Below are 13,554 nucleotides of genomic sequence, written 5' to 3'. Positions count from 1 at the left end.
AACTGAACGCACAGGATTGTGGGATATTATCTATGCTGCCTTCAAAAATGTATCAGATGAAGGTATCCCAAAAGACTGGATGAGACACGATCACTGGATTCGGACATGCCTTGTTGCCTTCCTACCTCTATATTGCTGCCGGCAGAGCCAGCATTTTTTAGATTTCGGACGCAGCCCTTAAGAGAGACGTAAAGATTCAGAAAGGGTTATAATGGCTGAAAGCAACAGGATATGGTTATGGTTGGAACACACAGTGGTGGTCTGGTACACATTGACAAGCTTATGGACGTTTAACAGTTCAAAAAGAGACAATGTGGAGCAGGAGGACAGACAGGCCCTGAAAGCAAGTCTTGGACTAGGAGCTGGACCTGTCTCTTACTAGGAGAGCACTGACCAATGGATGGGACCGTGAGGGGTCGGCGCTGAGGTTGAGGACCTCGGTGAGATGGCTTCCGGTATGAGTCCCGATCCAGCTGACTCGAAGATTGAGTGCTGCCACCGGTCTTGAATCGGGAAGAAAGCAAAGTAGTTACAGCCATGCAAACCAGGATGTCATTGGGATATTGTGAGATGTCTTTTGCTTTCTGCGATACCTTAAGTGCATTGTGGGAGTTTCGTCGCCTGCCTTCTTCGTGCTGCATTTCAGAATACAACTCCTCCTCGTCCTCTTCCATGATGTCTGAGAGGTCCGAGCCTCGACTGCTGTCCGTATGATACTCCTCGCTGTGACTGTAATGAGACTGTGAAATGCAGATTGTGAGAGAAAATGACAATCCAAAGCTAATACAACAAACCAAAGCATTCAATGCTGACATTCGCCTCTTATGCCTGTGGTTGTATGGTAAGGCAATCACTTCAACTGCCATACCTGCCTGCCCAGCTCTGAGCCCCTGAGGAAGTCATCCACAGATGCTCCTCTTCTGCAGGCCTGATAGCTTTCCTCATCCTCTTCCTCATCTGAATTTTGAGAGTAAAAGCCCTGGCTTCTCCTCTCCATCTAAATATATTAAAGTACTTTCAGAAGTCTTAATAAAGAGATCTGACAGTAACGCTGAGGTTAAGTACTGACAAAATATCTAATCTTCTGTATGTTCATGAACCCTTTTAAAGAGTTCTCATTTGCACATATTAACCCTAGAATGCATACACAGGTCAAATTGACCCGATAGGGTGTTGTTATTTGATTATTTTGATTAATTGATATTTGATGTATTCCTCATAAATATTGAGCCTCAGCAAAACTATATGTGTTCATAGGATCAGAAAAACTACCCCAAGTCTTCATAAAGGGGGTCAAAATGACATCCTATTCTAACTTACCATGGGTTTTTTGTCAATAATAATAATAATAAAAAAATGTATCACATTTGTCTATCCACAAAATAATCTATAAATAAATTATTATAGATTTGCTAAATAATCTATAAACAAAATAATCTATAAATTAAAAGTTGCCAGTAAATTCAAATTTCTCACATAAACAAGTTAGTTATAGTTATTAGGTATATTTAATTACTGTTTTATTGTGTATGTACATGGAAAAGAACATAACAGAAACATTTAAACATGCATATAATCATATTCATAATACTGTTAAGTATACACTGTAAATATATAATAAATTAATTACACTTAAAGCGATAGTTCACCCAAAAATGATCATTTAATCACTCTCTTGTGGTTCCAAACCCATAAGACTTTGGTAAATATTTGATCAATATATAGACTTTGGTCACTTTTTACGATGAACACATGTAACTAGGCTTCTATTCAAACACACATACATAAAGTGCAACACATTTGGTAAACACAGATGTTTGTGTGTGTGTGTCACACCTAGTCATTGGTTCTTGTGCATCATGCATACACGTTTGAGTTTTTGTGTTTACCAAATGTGATGTGCTCTATATATGTGTGTGTCGATCATTGTTTAGATGTAAATAAAATTCTAAATTAAATTTGTTCATTATATATAAAGCTGTAATTTCTCCTTACAATATTTGGCTTACCGTTCGATTCATATGAGTTCATTTTACAACGCCTTTTTGGATCTTCTAAGTTTTGGTAACCTGGAGTTTCAATGGAAGGACAGAAACCACACAGGTTTCATTAAAAAAATATCTTTGGGTTTGGAATGACATGAGTAAATGATGACAGAATTTTATTATTTGGGTTAACTAACTAAGAATATAAAAATCTAAATAAAATTTAAATAAAAGTATAAATTAAAAAATAAATAAAATATATAATAATAATAATAAAAATAATAATTAAAAAATGACTCCAACATGGGTCGTTTTGACCCCCATTATTCATGTAGGTTTTTTTGGGTCATGCATTCTAGGGTTAAGGTTGGTTTGCAACCACTGTACATTACATGCTTTTTGCTGACTTGACTCACCCGTCCACTCTCTGCAGCCACTCTTTGGGCTGCCTCTCTGGCAATAGCCTTGGCCACAGTGTCAGGAATAAGCGTACCCCTGGGCTGAGGGAGGATCCTTTGAGGTGACGGGGAACGGCGGTTCGGGCAGGGCGGGGCATCCAGGGTGTGTCCGTGTGGCAGGCCTGTGGGCATGCCTGATGGGGAGCATCCGGGCTCCCATGGCTGAGGTGGGCCCCCTCCATGATTAATCATTCCTGGCCCTGGCTCTTTGGTTTCCAGCTCTCTGGCACTTAGTGGTCTTTGGGATTGGGGAAGGGCCAGTTGAGGAATGTGAGGCTGGGGCATCGGGATAGCTGGCTGGGGATGGAGCATGGGTATGGGCGGCTGGGGTTGGAGCATGGCCATGGGCTGCTGGGGTTGAGGCATAGGCATGGGCTGCTGGGGTTGGGGCATGGGCATGGACGATTGAGGCTGGGGCATTTGCATGGTGTGCTGAGGTTGAGGGATTGGGTGTGGTTGTAAAAGCTGGAGGTGGGGTGGAGAGGGCTGTGTGGGATGGGGCATACGGTGGGGATGGAGGTGAGATGGGGGCTGGTTGGGTCGAACGGTGAGGGGTTGGAGATGGCTGGGTGGTTGAGGTCCAGGGTGAGGTGGAAGGGACCGTATTTGGGGATGGGGAGGCATCGTTTGGGACTGCTGGGGTGGGAGAGAGGACTGCATGTGGTGAGAAGGAGGGAGGGCTTTAGGAGGAGGCACCAGCAGGTGGTTTGGAATGACGGCGACATGGGAGTCTTGAGATTCCCCTTGTGCTGATAAAGTCCTGACGATAACTTCACGGGCCTCCAAGCACTGTAGACGGTTCAGCTCTACTGCCACATAGTCTGCCATTGGATACAACACCTCAGCGATCTGAAACGGCATTAGTTTTAGCATTAAGGTGCAGTCACATTTACCATGGTTCAGTTCATTTTTCATGGGCGAAATCCAGTAATTTCAGTAGGAATCCACACAATTAGGAAAGATTTCCCCATGCAGATTTCGAGGGATTAAGTTGATCCAGCAAATTTGCTGCGTTGAGCAACAGAAAGCTGATTGCTTTGAAAGTAACTTCTGTGTGAGCCGTGCTTTGTACAACACTAGTGCACTACTGACAATAGACAATGGACCTTTTTTCCAACAAAATTTCACTAATTTGACTGGACAAAAGTTTAGAATCAACATTCTCATTAATCACCCAAATAACATAAAAGAAAGACCTTTAAAATTCATTACACAAAAACACCAGAAACAACGAATTCAAATGTTTGGAACCACCCTTCTCCACCAACAGGGGGCATCATTATGACTTTTTGATAAAAATAGGTCTTGATGACTTTTAGCCTCCATGCAGCCAAGAACTGTTCTGTCACATAATGTAAATGTCACCACTGATATGACTGCTGAAGTGCTGATGCACACATACTTACCCTCTGACCCTTAGTGCACACTGCATAGCCAATGACACTTGCACCATTGGAGGTTCCCATAGGTGTCATTAGAGGGGGCTTCCAACGCACTTGAAGGACCCCTGGGGCGTGTCCACACTGGACCTGGACTTCTTGAGGAGGCAGAGGGGGTCCTGGGGAGGGACAGACAGCAACCAGATATTTACAGTAATAAATGCATGATATTTAGAAAGGATTGTGTTCACTGGATTAATTTGCTTGAGCTCAAGTTTACAGTAATATGGTCATTCCAACAGCTCCACAGCTGAATAATGGCACAAGGGCATATATTACTTCCAAGTATCTCAGCTAATTAATTAATCCAATTAGCCTCACTAAATCTTTTTCTGTTGCCTTCGACTATGTTAAGTGGAGTGTTGTGCAACAAAGAACAACAAAAATAGCTGTTTTCTGTCTATCTCAGGGAAGACTGTGTTTGCTCTGTTTAGGTCAGATGTGAGTGTCAGCCTTAGTGGGTAAAAATACTGATTTTCTGATCTTCATTTAATAAATCCGGATGTCGATTCTTGTAATGCCAAGATCAGTATTTTACTCTTTGCCTATTTTCAGTGGCTGTGGGAAAATCTGTTTGTTCAGCAGCACTTTCTGCAACTGCATTCTACTGAGCTAACTCTACTGTACACTTTAGAACCTGTTAATGTTAAAAAAAAAAGAACAAGATTATTTTCCTAATGTACTAAGCTAGAAGGTTCCCCGTAATAGTGTTCCAAGCAATCCTGCTCCCCTACTGCTCATTTTACCAGAGCTATGAATGTGTTTTCACTGTATGTATTGAATGTGATGCAATCAAAAACTGTAGCCTATACTGCAAAAATAATGGACTTTCTTTTTAGTTATTCTCACAGGCTGCAAAATCAAGCATTCAACACAACTATTCTAGTCCACCTCAAGAACAATTTACTCGTTTTTTTTTAAGTGAGTAAGAAACATATAGTGTAGGTTGAATATTGTTGTTCAATTCACTATCAAATGACTCTTATGAACTGGTTCTTTCAAGTGAATCCAAAACACACAGCAAAACATGTTAGTCTGATTCACAAACAAATGACTCTTTTGAACTGGTTCTTTTTAGTAAATCAAACACAAACAGCGCAACAGTGTAGTTTAATTTACGAACGAACGACACATATCAGCAGGTTCTTTAAATAAATAGTTAAAAAACAGCAATATCAGAGTAACATTAAATAATACCTTATAAATGAAATACACTCAAATGAATCACAAATAAATCAAATTGGATCTGATATGAATTTGTGGATCACAATCTAATCTAAAAAACAAAAGTCATCCTATGCATCTCAATCGCTCAACATTGGCGCAATATCTGAACAATATTAGAGTTGAAACTTGCCTGCAGCCTGGGTGCAGAACTCCACCCCAGCCTCTCTCTTCTCTCTCTGCTCCAGGGGCATGTGCCAGGGCACCTGGTGAGGTTTGGCCAACACTTTTACCTTGTACACTGTGGCGGCCTTCAGGTTCACAAAACGCAGTTTGTAAGAGCACGGCTTGACCACAGCATGCTCCACACCATCTAAGTGCACAACATGTGAGTAGTTACTATTACTGGGCAGCCACGAAAGTTCAGCGGAGTCCCGCAAGATGTCGTCCATGCGCAGGCCAGTGGGGGCCACCACAACATTGCGGCCCACCAGCAAGGTGCAGCGCAACTCATCGGAAAGACCCCTGTCTGTCACGCTCTGTACCGACACACGGTAGGTACAAGCAGCCAAGTCTAGCTTCTCAAGAAGCAGTTTGGTCCTGCCCCCAAATGGCACAGAGGAACGTACTTCCCCATCCACTAAGATATTGTAGCCGTTGATGTTGCCCCAACCGAGGGGCACCAGAGGCGCTTCCCAGGCCACTATCACACTTCTTGCCAGCTGTTTGATCAGGTTGATCTTCCTAGGGTAAGGCACGATGTTGTCGCCCAGCTCCTCTCCGTCCAGAGTGCCTGTCCCGTTGCTGCAGTGGCCGAGGGCATCACTGCTAAGGCTGTCCAGAGGAGCAGCTCCATCTATGGCAGTCAGGCTCAGACAGCTCTGCTCCAGCCTGCCCTGCTCCTCTTCTCCGTCAATAGATGGCTTTTCCTTGTCCTGGACAAACTCCACAAAATTAGAGGGAACCAGGCCACGCTGCCCATCTAACAGCTCTCCTGGAACAAAGACAAAAAGAAAGATCTTATAAGCTGCAACAGATCTCATTACATAAAATGTAATTGTGATGAATTTTGTAAGCATGTCATTATAATACACACTGTCAGGTAATGCTTACTGATTAAATTCACTTATCTATGTCTTATTTATCCTCTAGTGTCCATTAGCAAATAAGTTGTTAGGATTTTTTTTAGATGTTGGATGATTATAGATCTGGGGCCTCATGTGTAAACATCTCAGGTCACGCATGTAAGCATGGTTCCCTGAGAAGTGAAACGAGACACCTAGAGGACACTTTGGGCATGGCCAGTGTCTGAAGCACATGTGAAAACAGGACAATGAACTTGATATTGGCTACTAATGATGCGGCTGGGAGTATAAAATGGGCACCTTTAGAACAGGTCATCCACTTCTTTATCTGAAGGAGACATGCACAGGAATACCTGAAGCAAGGAGACGCAGTGTCTCGTTCCCCTTCTCAGGGAACCATGGTTACATGCGTAACCTGAGACGTTCCCCTTCGAATGGGAACTGGCACTGTGTCCCCTCAAGGACACTTTGGTGAATGAATGCCCACTCCGCCATGCTGAAGGGATGTGTGCCTCATCGGCTCACATTAAAGTCAAATACTCTAAAGGTGTATCCATCCCTGAGGTACACACCAGCGGCTCATGACTATATCCCTACGGCCAAAGCTAGAGCTGCATACTCTATTAGAGAAAGTCCAGGCTTGGGCTAGGGCTGGGAGATAAAACGGTATCAGTATTTATCGACGTTACACCATTGTCGGTAACGATATAAAAAATGTTCGATATAGCGCTCAATATTTTCATTAAAATGCGCGCCCATCGCCCGTAGATCTTAGGGGCTGTTCACATATCGCATCTAAAAACGCGTGGAAAGCGCGGCTGTGTCGCTTTCTCCTCCTTTCCAAAGAGCTTGCGCTCCCGTGGCGTCTGTCGTTGCTATGCAACCATGAACTGCGCTCTCCACATAATGTTGACTGAAGGTGCGCATTCCATTCGAACGTGATTTGTAAGTGGACTGCGAAGATAAAGATGGCGCGACCACCACAACGTTGCCCAACATCAAATGGCAAACGTAATGAAAACGGAACGAAAACTACTACTCATTATTTTGTGCTTCACGCTCAGTTTGGACCAATGTCAGTGCAGCGAGATCCGATCTTGATCAAGCAACACTGTTACTACACAGCACTAAGATCCAGTAAAGAAAGCATTTGAATTTGCCACAGAAGTAATAACATCACTGCGAGATCTAGTGAGAAGCATTCAAATTTATCTGTTATTAACCGTAGATCTCTATTAGATCAAACAGCGCTGGCGTGGAAACCAGGAGAAACATTGTGCCTTGAATGAACTAGTTATAGGCTTTAAGTCCACAGATCAGCAACATTCACCATGGATTTAATGTAGTAACACTAACTGTAACCATGAAAGTTTGGCCGGAATAGTAAAATGCTTTCAAGTACGTAACACATCTTTTTCCAGCACTTCAAAACTCAAATATCATATTTAAATGTTATTTTTAATGTGATGACCAAAACATTAGGCAAGATGTAGATGTAGGAAAACCCACACTTATTTAAAAATCATTTTTCTTTTAATAAATTATTATTATTTTTAAAAATCATCCTCCCTTCCCTGCAGGGCTGAGTCAAAAAAGAAACTCAGTCCACAGGCAGAGCTCAAGGGTTATGTATTCCTGAGAATACCTTTAAGGGAATCTCGTCACTGAATGGAGCTCTGAGAACAGAGGCCTCAGCATGATGCCTAACCACATTCTACTCCTAGGACAGTTTCCCAAGGAAGCTCACAGAGAGAGCAACAACTCAGAATTGCTATCCAGGTAGAGTCAGGGGAGCAGAGGATTACTCTATTGCGATCCGGTTTAAGTGCAGTAGCCAAGGAGGCTCACAGAGAGCCTAGCAGCTTAGCCCCTGGCTGAGCTCATGGGATGGAGGCCTCAGCACTACGTCCTACACCTGTCAAGGAAGCTACATAATAGGGCCAGCAGCTCAGGCAAGCGGAGGCCTAACAACATTCCCAACCCAGGAGTACCAAGAAGGCTTACAGAGAGCCTGTAACTCATTCCCACTGCCTAGCTGAGCTCTAAGAACGGACGCCTCAGCATGACGACTCTCTAAAGCAAGAGGAGGCCTAACTGTGCTCCACACTCTTCCAAGGAGGCTCGTCTGGAGCCCAACTACTGAGAACTGCTATCCAGGCGGAGTGAGGTTGGATGTTGGATGTTATATGTCTCTATAGTGAGAGGAGGCCAAGCAACTCTCCGGTTTAAGTGCAATTTTGATTTTGAAGTGACAAAGCGGTGAAGTGGCTGAGCTGTTTACTTTCTTTTTAATTAGTCTTCCCATTAACGCAATAATTTTGTTAATTCAGACTGATTCGCGAACACGGAACACGCACAAAAACAAGAGGCAGGATTTATAGCACAAACCAATCACAACCAATCACAGTGCGATGTAGGCATTGCCTCCTCTCATGTGACTTTCCTACATTCGAGCACAATTACCCCCTACCGCACGCTTTAGGGGGTCTGTTAAATGTCAATAGGCTCAGGGGAGGCACGAGATACGTGGTGTCCTGCTGTAACTTTACCTGCTGGTGTCGCTGTTGGACAGTGATTTATACACTTTTTAGTGTCAAATTTTGTAATATTTGTGCTGTTTTATTTTTGTAATATGAATTATTTTCTCATCCTATTTTCTGAGGAGGCACTGCCTGCCTCCCTTGCCTCCTTGGAGGAAACGTCCTTGGTGTGTGGAAAATTGCCTACGCACATTTCTATACCCATTTTGTGCATACACAACGTTTATACATCAGACCCCAGGTATTTTCTTAATTTAAACTCTTAATTTTCAACATTAATTACACCTCTCACATCATAAATCAATTACCTTCATAAAATCCATCATCATCCATGTTCCCATATACGTACAAGTATTTCCCTGCCACAAGAGGGAGCTCTGCTTCAGGATGCTCATTAGGTCCATCATAGGGATTATAACTGACCAAAACACCAGACAGTGAGCGGGAAAGAAAACAAAGAAAACAGTAAAATACAAACACACATATATGTATATGTACAAGTATGTGTGTAATACATACCTTTCACTACTGCTCAGAAAGTCAGTAAGATTTGTAATGCTTTTGTACACTGAACATTAAGACTGTTTTCTATTTTAATATATTTTAAAATATAATTTATTCCTGTGATGGCAAAGCTGAATTACAAAGCTGATGAAACACTGCAAAAATATCTTTCCAAAATATTTCAGTAGACAAAAAGCTCCCGACAAAATAAGCTGTGGAAAATTATAAGTGATCTAGGAGCTTTATATAGCTTTTTACAGCAGATGTAAGTCTAAGTAAGTCTAAAAAAGTAAGTCTATCCCTCACAGCCTCGCTTTCATACCTGTCCCCAAACTTTTGAACAGTACTTGTATATACTGAATATAGAGGGTAAGTGGTAAGAAAAGTACCTGTAGCGGGCAGTGCAGAGGCGGACCTGACCTGTGTATCTTGCCTTGGTTCTTGGAGCTGGTCTCACCTCATTATCCATCTGGACAGAGGAAATCAGCTGACACACTTGATCTTTATCTTTAAATTCCACACATCACAAGATAAATGTACTATGGCAATGTACTATGAGAGTGTTTGTGTGAGGATCATTACATAACATCCTTTTATTTACAATCCTGCTCCCAATGTGCACAGTGCATGCATGTGTTCATGGATGGTCTGATTCATGTATGATTAAGTGCACAGAGCGGAGATGATTATTACCTATTTGCATTGATGTCAATCACATAGCCAGGGAAAATATAAAGCTGAAGTGCGTAATTTCTATGGTGGTGATTGCATCACCAAACGGAACTGCAAAAACAATGACTGTTTTTAACAGGTTTTGCCATTGGTCAAGAACTCACGCCATTGGTTGAGCCAATTTGGCTGTGTCAGGCTGGCTGAGACGCTCAAACAAACAGCACAATGTTTTTATAGAAGCATCAAGTCATAGCGTTTACAGTTTATTGGGAAAATAAACAATTTAATAATTTAAATGCTTTATAGTCGGGACAAAAGTAAATATTTTAACATTAAAACAATTACATTTTTCACAATTAATTGTTAAATGTATCTTTTTAGTCCATATTCCCCTGAGACTTTAGATGCTTAAATGTGTGATTTAGTTTACACATACAGTAAACAATTGAATTTCTTTCCTAAAGCATCAGACAGTCTTCCACCCAAATATCTGATATGAGGTCATTTATGTATCTAATTATAGAGAGAGAGGCCAATTATAAAAGCATGAAATGAGCACATTTCTTCTCTCTTGAGTAAAATACAGGCAGATAAACAGATACTGCTATCTGCTCGTGGCAATCGGTTAACCGAATGATCACCGTGTAGCTGTGATGAGTGGTTGGCTGAGGGAGACAAACCTCTGAGAGGGATGCTTGCATGGGGCTGCTGGAGCGACTCTGGGTTTGGACGGTGGGTTTGACCGACAGCTGCTCTGGCTTGTCAATCTTGTGTTGCTGTACTATGGACAAATCTGAGACCAGTGGAGTTCCGTCAGATCTCTCATCACCTGCAAGCATGAGTTATAATGGAAATCAATGACTTTGATCATTGAACAATAAGAGGGATCTGAACAAATGGATTTAAATAAGGCTGTGGAAAAAACATTAGATGAGAAGACAATTAAAAAGAATAGATTTCCCCCTCGGGGGGGGGGGGGGGGGGGGGTTCTTTGTCTTAGTTTTCCTTGTCACTGTTTTGCCTGAGTTCTAGTAATTTGTTACTATGGTTTCTGATAGTGCATACCTGTTCCCTGTTTCTTTGATTCACAGCTTCAGTGTATTTAAGCCTTCAGTTTTCTCAGTTATGTGTTCCGCATTAACATCTATGTTTGATGTGTAGTGTTTTTTCTGAAGTTCTCCAAGTGTTTAAGTTTCCTTGTATATTTCATTCTGCGTCATGCATCTTGCTCTGGACTACACATGCTGTGACAGTATGAATACACACCATGGAAATAAATATATTCAATGTTGTTTACTGTACATACTTCTCCAAGGCACTTTAAAAGAAAGAAACGTTAAAAAAAAAACATGCTAATACAAACACATCTGAAAAGACATTTTCATTTAAATTAGAGACATTACAGGAAGGCCAGAACGGATAGAAAAATGTTATCAAAACTTCCCATGATTTTGTGAAATTACTATGGTTCGTGTGTGTGTGTGTGTGTGTGTGTGTGTGCGTGTGTTTTTATTTTATTTTTGAAAAAGAAAAATTGGGGGGGGGGAGTGATACACCTCCAACTGTTTAAAACAATGCTTTGCTCACTTTTTTCTGCCTGGTGCTGCAGGTTGTTGTAACTGTTGCTCAAGTTTTTCTCCTGTGAGTCAATGTCGAGCGTATCCTCCGTGTCTGACCCCAGGTGATATTTCTCCAGCTTTTTTGACAAAATATTGCACTGCTCACTCTGTGTCCGGCATTTCTGCTCTAAGTCATGAACCTTGACCTTTGAGGGACAGAGTAAGGAATACACAGGAAAGAATTACTCAAAAGATTAAATCAAATTGCTTATATCATACATAGGAATAAATACACAGGAGAAATACAATGAACTGTAGCAGTGGTTCTCAAATGGTTTGGCTTCAGGAACCAGCAATATTACACAAAATTACACCCAACAATATGCAAAATTATTGACAGGAAAACAGACAATTTTGTAAACACATACACAGCAGAAGTGTGATTTACCAGCCTAGCACATGGAACAAACACTGGGCCAAATACTGTATCATTAGCAAAATCCCTGCTATTAGACATATTACCCAGCATTGAATACATTGGCGACAAAATGCTGTAAAGTTTGATTGAATGCACAGCCTGTGACAATAAGAACATGATATGGGAATTGTTTTTCCCCTTTTAGAAGTTAATAAGCCTATTTAATCTGATATCCTTAAAGCAACACTAAGGAACTTTTCCTCTTCGGTCGCCCTACAGGTTGGAAGCGGAATTGTCCATTACCGCTGTCGTAAATAATTTCTCTGCCCGCAGCTACTGTCGCACGCTCGCTCGCTGTTTATCCAGCACCGGCTTTGAATGAACGATGTCCACAGACAAGGTAGAGTATGCTGCATGATTTCATGAAAGTATGATGTATTGCCACATCAGAAACGAAGAAAAACTAAATAATGATTATTGTAATGCGTGACATAAAGCAAGTCAAATTTGTAGTTTCTTATGTCTCATTCAAACTACAGAAACGCGACCCGGTTTGGCAAACTTCCATAGTGCGGTTATAGCAGATATAGGGCTGCAAAGCGAATCCAGAAGTGCCTTTCACCCTGTTACGACTTGATGAACCACTGATACGATTTTGGAAACATTATTTTAAGGTAAAAAATGTTTCTTAGTGTTGCTTTAAGGATCATTGAAACAACACACTTTAGTGGTTAAAAGGGTGAGATGCAGGGTAGTGAAATGAACAAAAATAATATCAGTCACTTTATTTTTCAAATGTAACTTTTAACTTGAGTACACTGAATTTAGAACGCTGCGTCATGCACAAGACGCTGCATAAGGCATGAAACGCGAGCACAGCGTTCAAATGCATTCGTCTAGTGCATGGTTACATAGAAAAAATATGGAAATGCAGTGCAGTGGAATGCAAAAAATGTGTTCTGTGATTATGAACAGATATAGACTTAGCTGCATTTGCATTTAGCATTGTTTTTCTTCTTGCGAACCATTCTGGATCACTAACCACTGGTTGAGAACCACTGAGCTACAAAAATATCTATAGTTTATAAATATGACACATAAAAAAAAAAAAAAAAACAAGAACGACAAATTATCTGCTTGTGAATAGACACTTAAGATTAATTAATTTAATTTAATGCATATTATCAGGAAAGCAAATGAATAATGGCTTAACACAGCAACTGCATCAAAGCATGCAGTGAGAGCACTTTTTAGTGCCAAAGGCATAAAGAGGTTTAAATAAATAAATAAATAAAGAAAGAAAGAAAACACACACGCACACACACACAGGTTAAGAGTATTATCTAACGGATCATAATACTTAAACTTTTCCACTGTCTGGCCAAATGTTCTCATTGCTTAACTGTTCTATTTTGTGCCAATCTGGCCCAGCCGGTACGGATATGGTTTCATTTTCCCCTGCAGGGCTGATAACAGAGATCTTTGGAGTGTAATACAAATGCGTCAGTCATTGCCTTGGTAATGCAAGACTCACAGACGATATGAGATGTAAACAGCGACTGCGTTATGGAGGATGATCAGATATTTATTTTAATGTTATCATTAACTTGCGATAATTTCACTCAAATAGTGCACTTAACCAGCTACAAAGAAACTGGCAGCCAGGGCAGGCAACAGACAAAGTGACCAATCCTGAGTGGCGACACATTCTACCAGCACGGTTAGCCAAA

General features: G+C 41.3%; 1 protein-coding gene across 5 annotated transcripts in view; it reads right to left on the bottom strand.

The window, feature by feature from the left end:
- The window catches only part of rimbp2a (RIMS binding protein 2a), a 68,097-nt gene that overhangs the window by 11,908 nt on the left and 42,635 nt on the right, over positions 1 to 13,554 (bottom strand). For 2 of the 5 annotated variants that reach the window (XM_079846798.1, XM_079846799.1), the window contains exons 11-20: positions 11,435 to 11,612; positions 10,528 to 10,676; positions 9,565 to 9,644; positions 8,980 to 9,089; positions 5,240 to 6,040; positions 3,850 to 4,001; positions 2,402 to 3,292; positions 869 to 997; positions 594 to 740; positions 395 to 503 (exon numbers count right to left, since the gene is read on the bottom strand). In XM_079846798.1, coding sequence (XP_079702924.1) covers positions 395 to 503; positions 594 to 740; positions 869 to 997; positions 2,402 to 3,292; positions 3,850 to 4,001; positions 5,240 to 6,040; positions 8,980 to 9,089; positions 9,565 to 9,644; positions 10,528 to 10,676; positions 11,435 to 11,612 — 2,746 coding nt within the window. Of the gene's footprint in view, positions 1 to 379; positions 504 to 593; positions 741 to 868; positions 998 to 2,401; positions 3,293 to 3,849; positions 4,002 to 5,239; positions 6,041 to 8,979; positions 9,090 to 9,564; positions 9,645 to 10,527; positions 10,677 to 11,434; positions 11,613 to 13,554 lie in introns of all 5 variants that reach the window. The other 3 variants (XM_079846800.1, XM_079846801.1, XM_079846797.1) reach the window with 2 other exon arrangements.

The sequence above is a fragment of the Squalius cephalus genome (assembly GCF_949319135.1).
Source record: "Squalius cephalus genome assembly, chromosome: 17".
Classification (NCBI taxonomy): Eukaryota; Metazoa; Chordata; class Actinopteri; order Cypriniformes; family Leuciscidae; genus Squalius; species Squalius cephalus.
The sequence above is the reverse complement of the archived record's forward strand: the minus strand, read 5'-3'. Positions and strand labels throughout refer to the sequence as shown.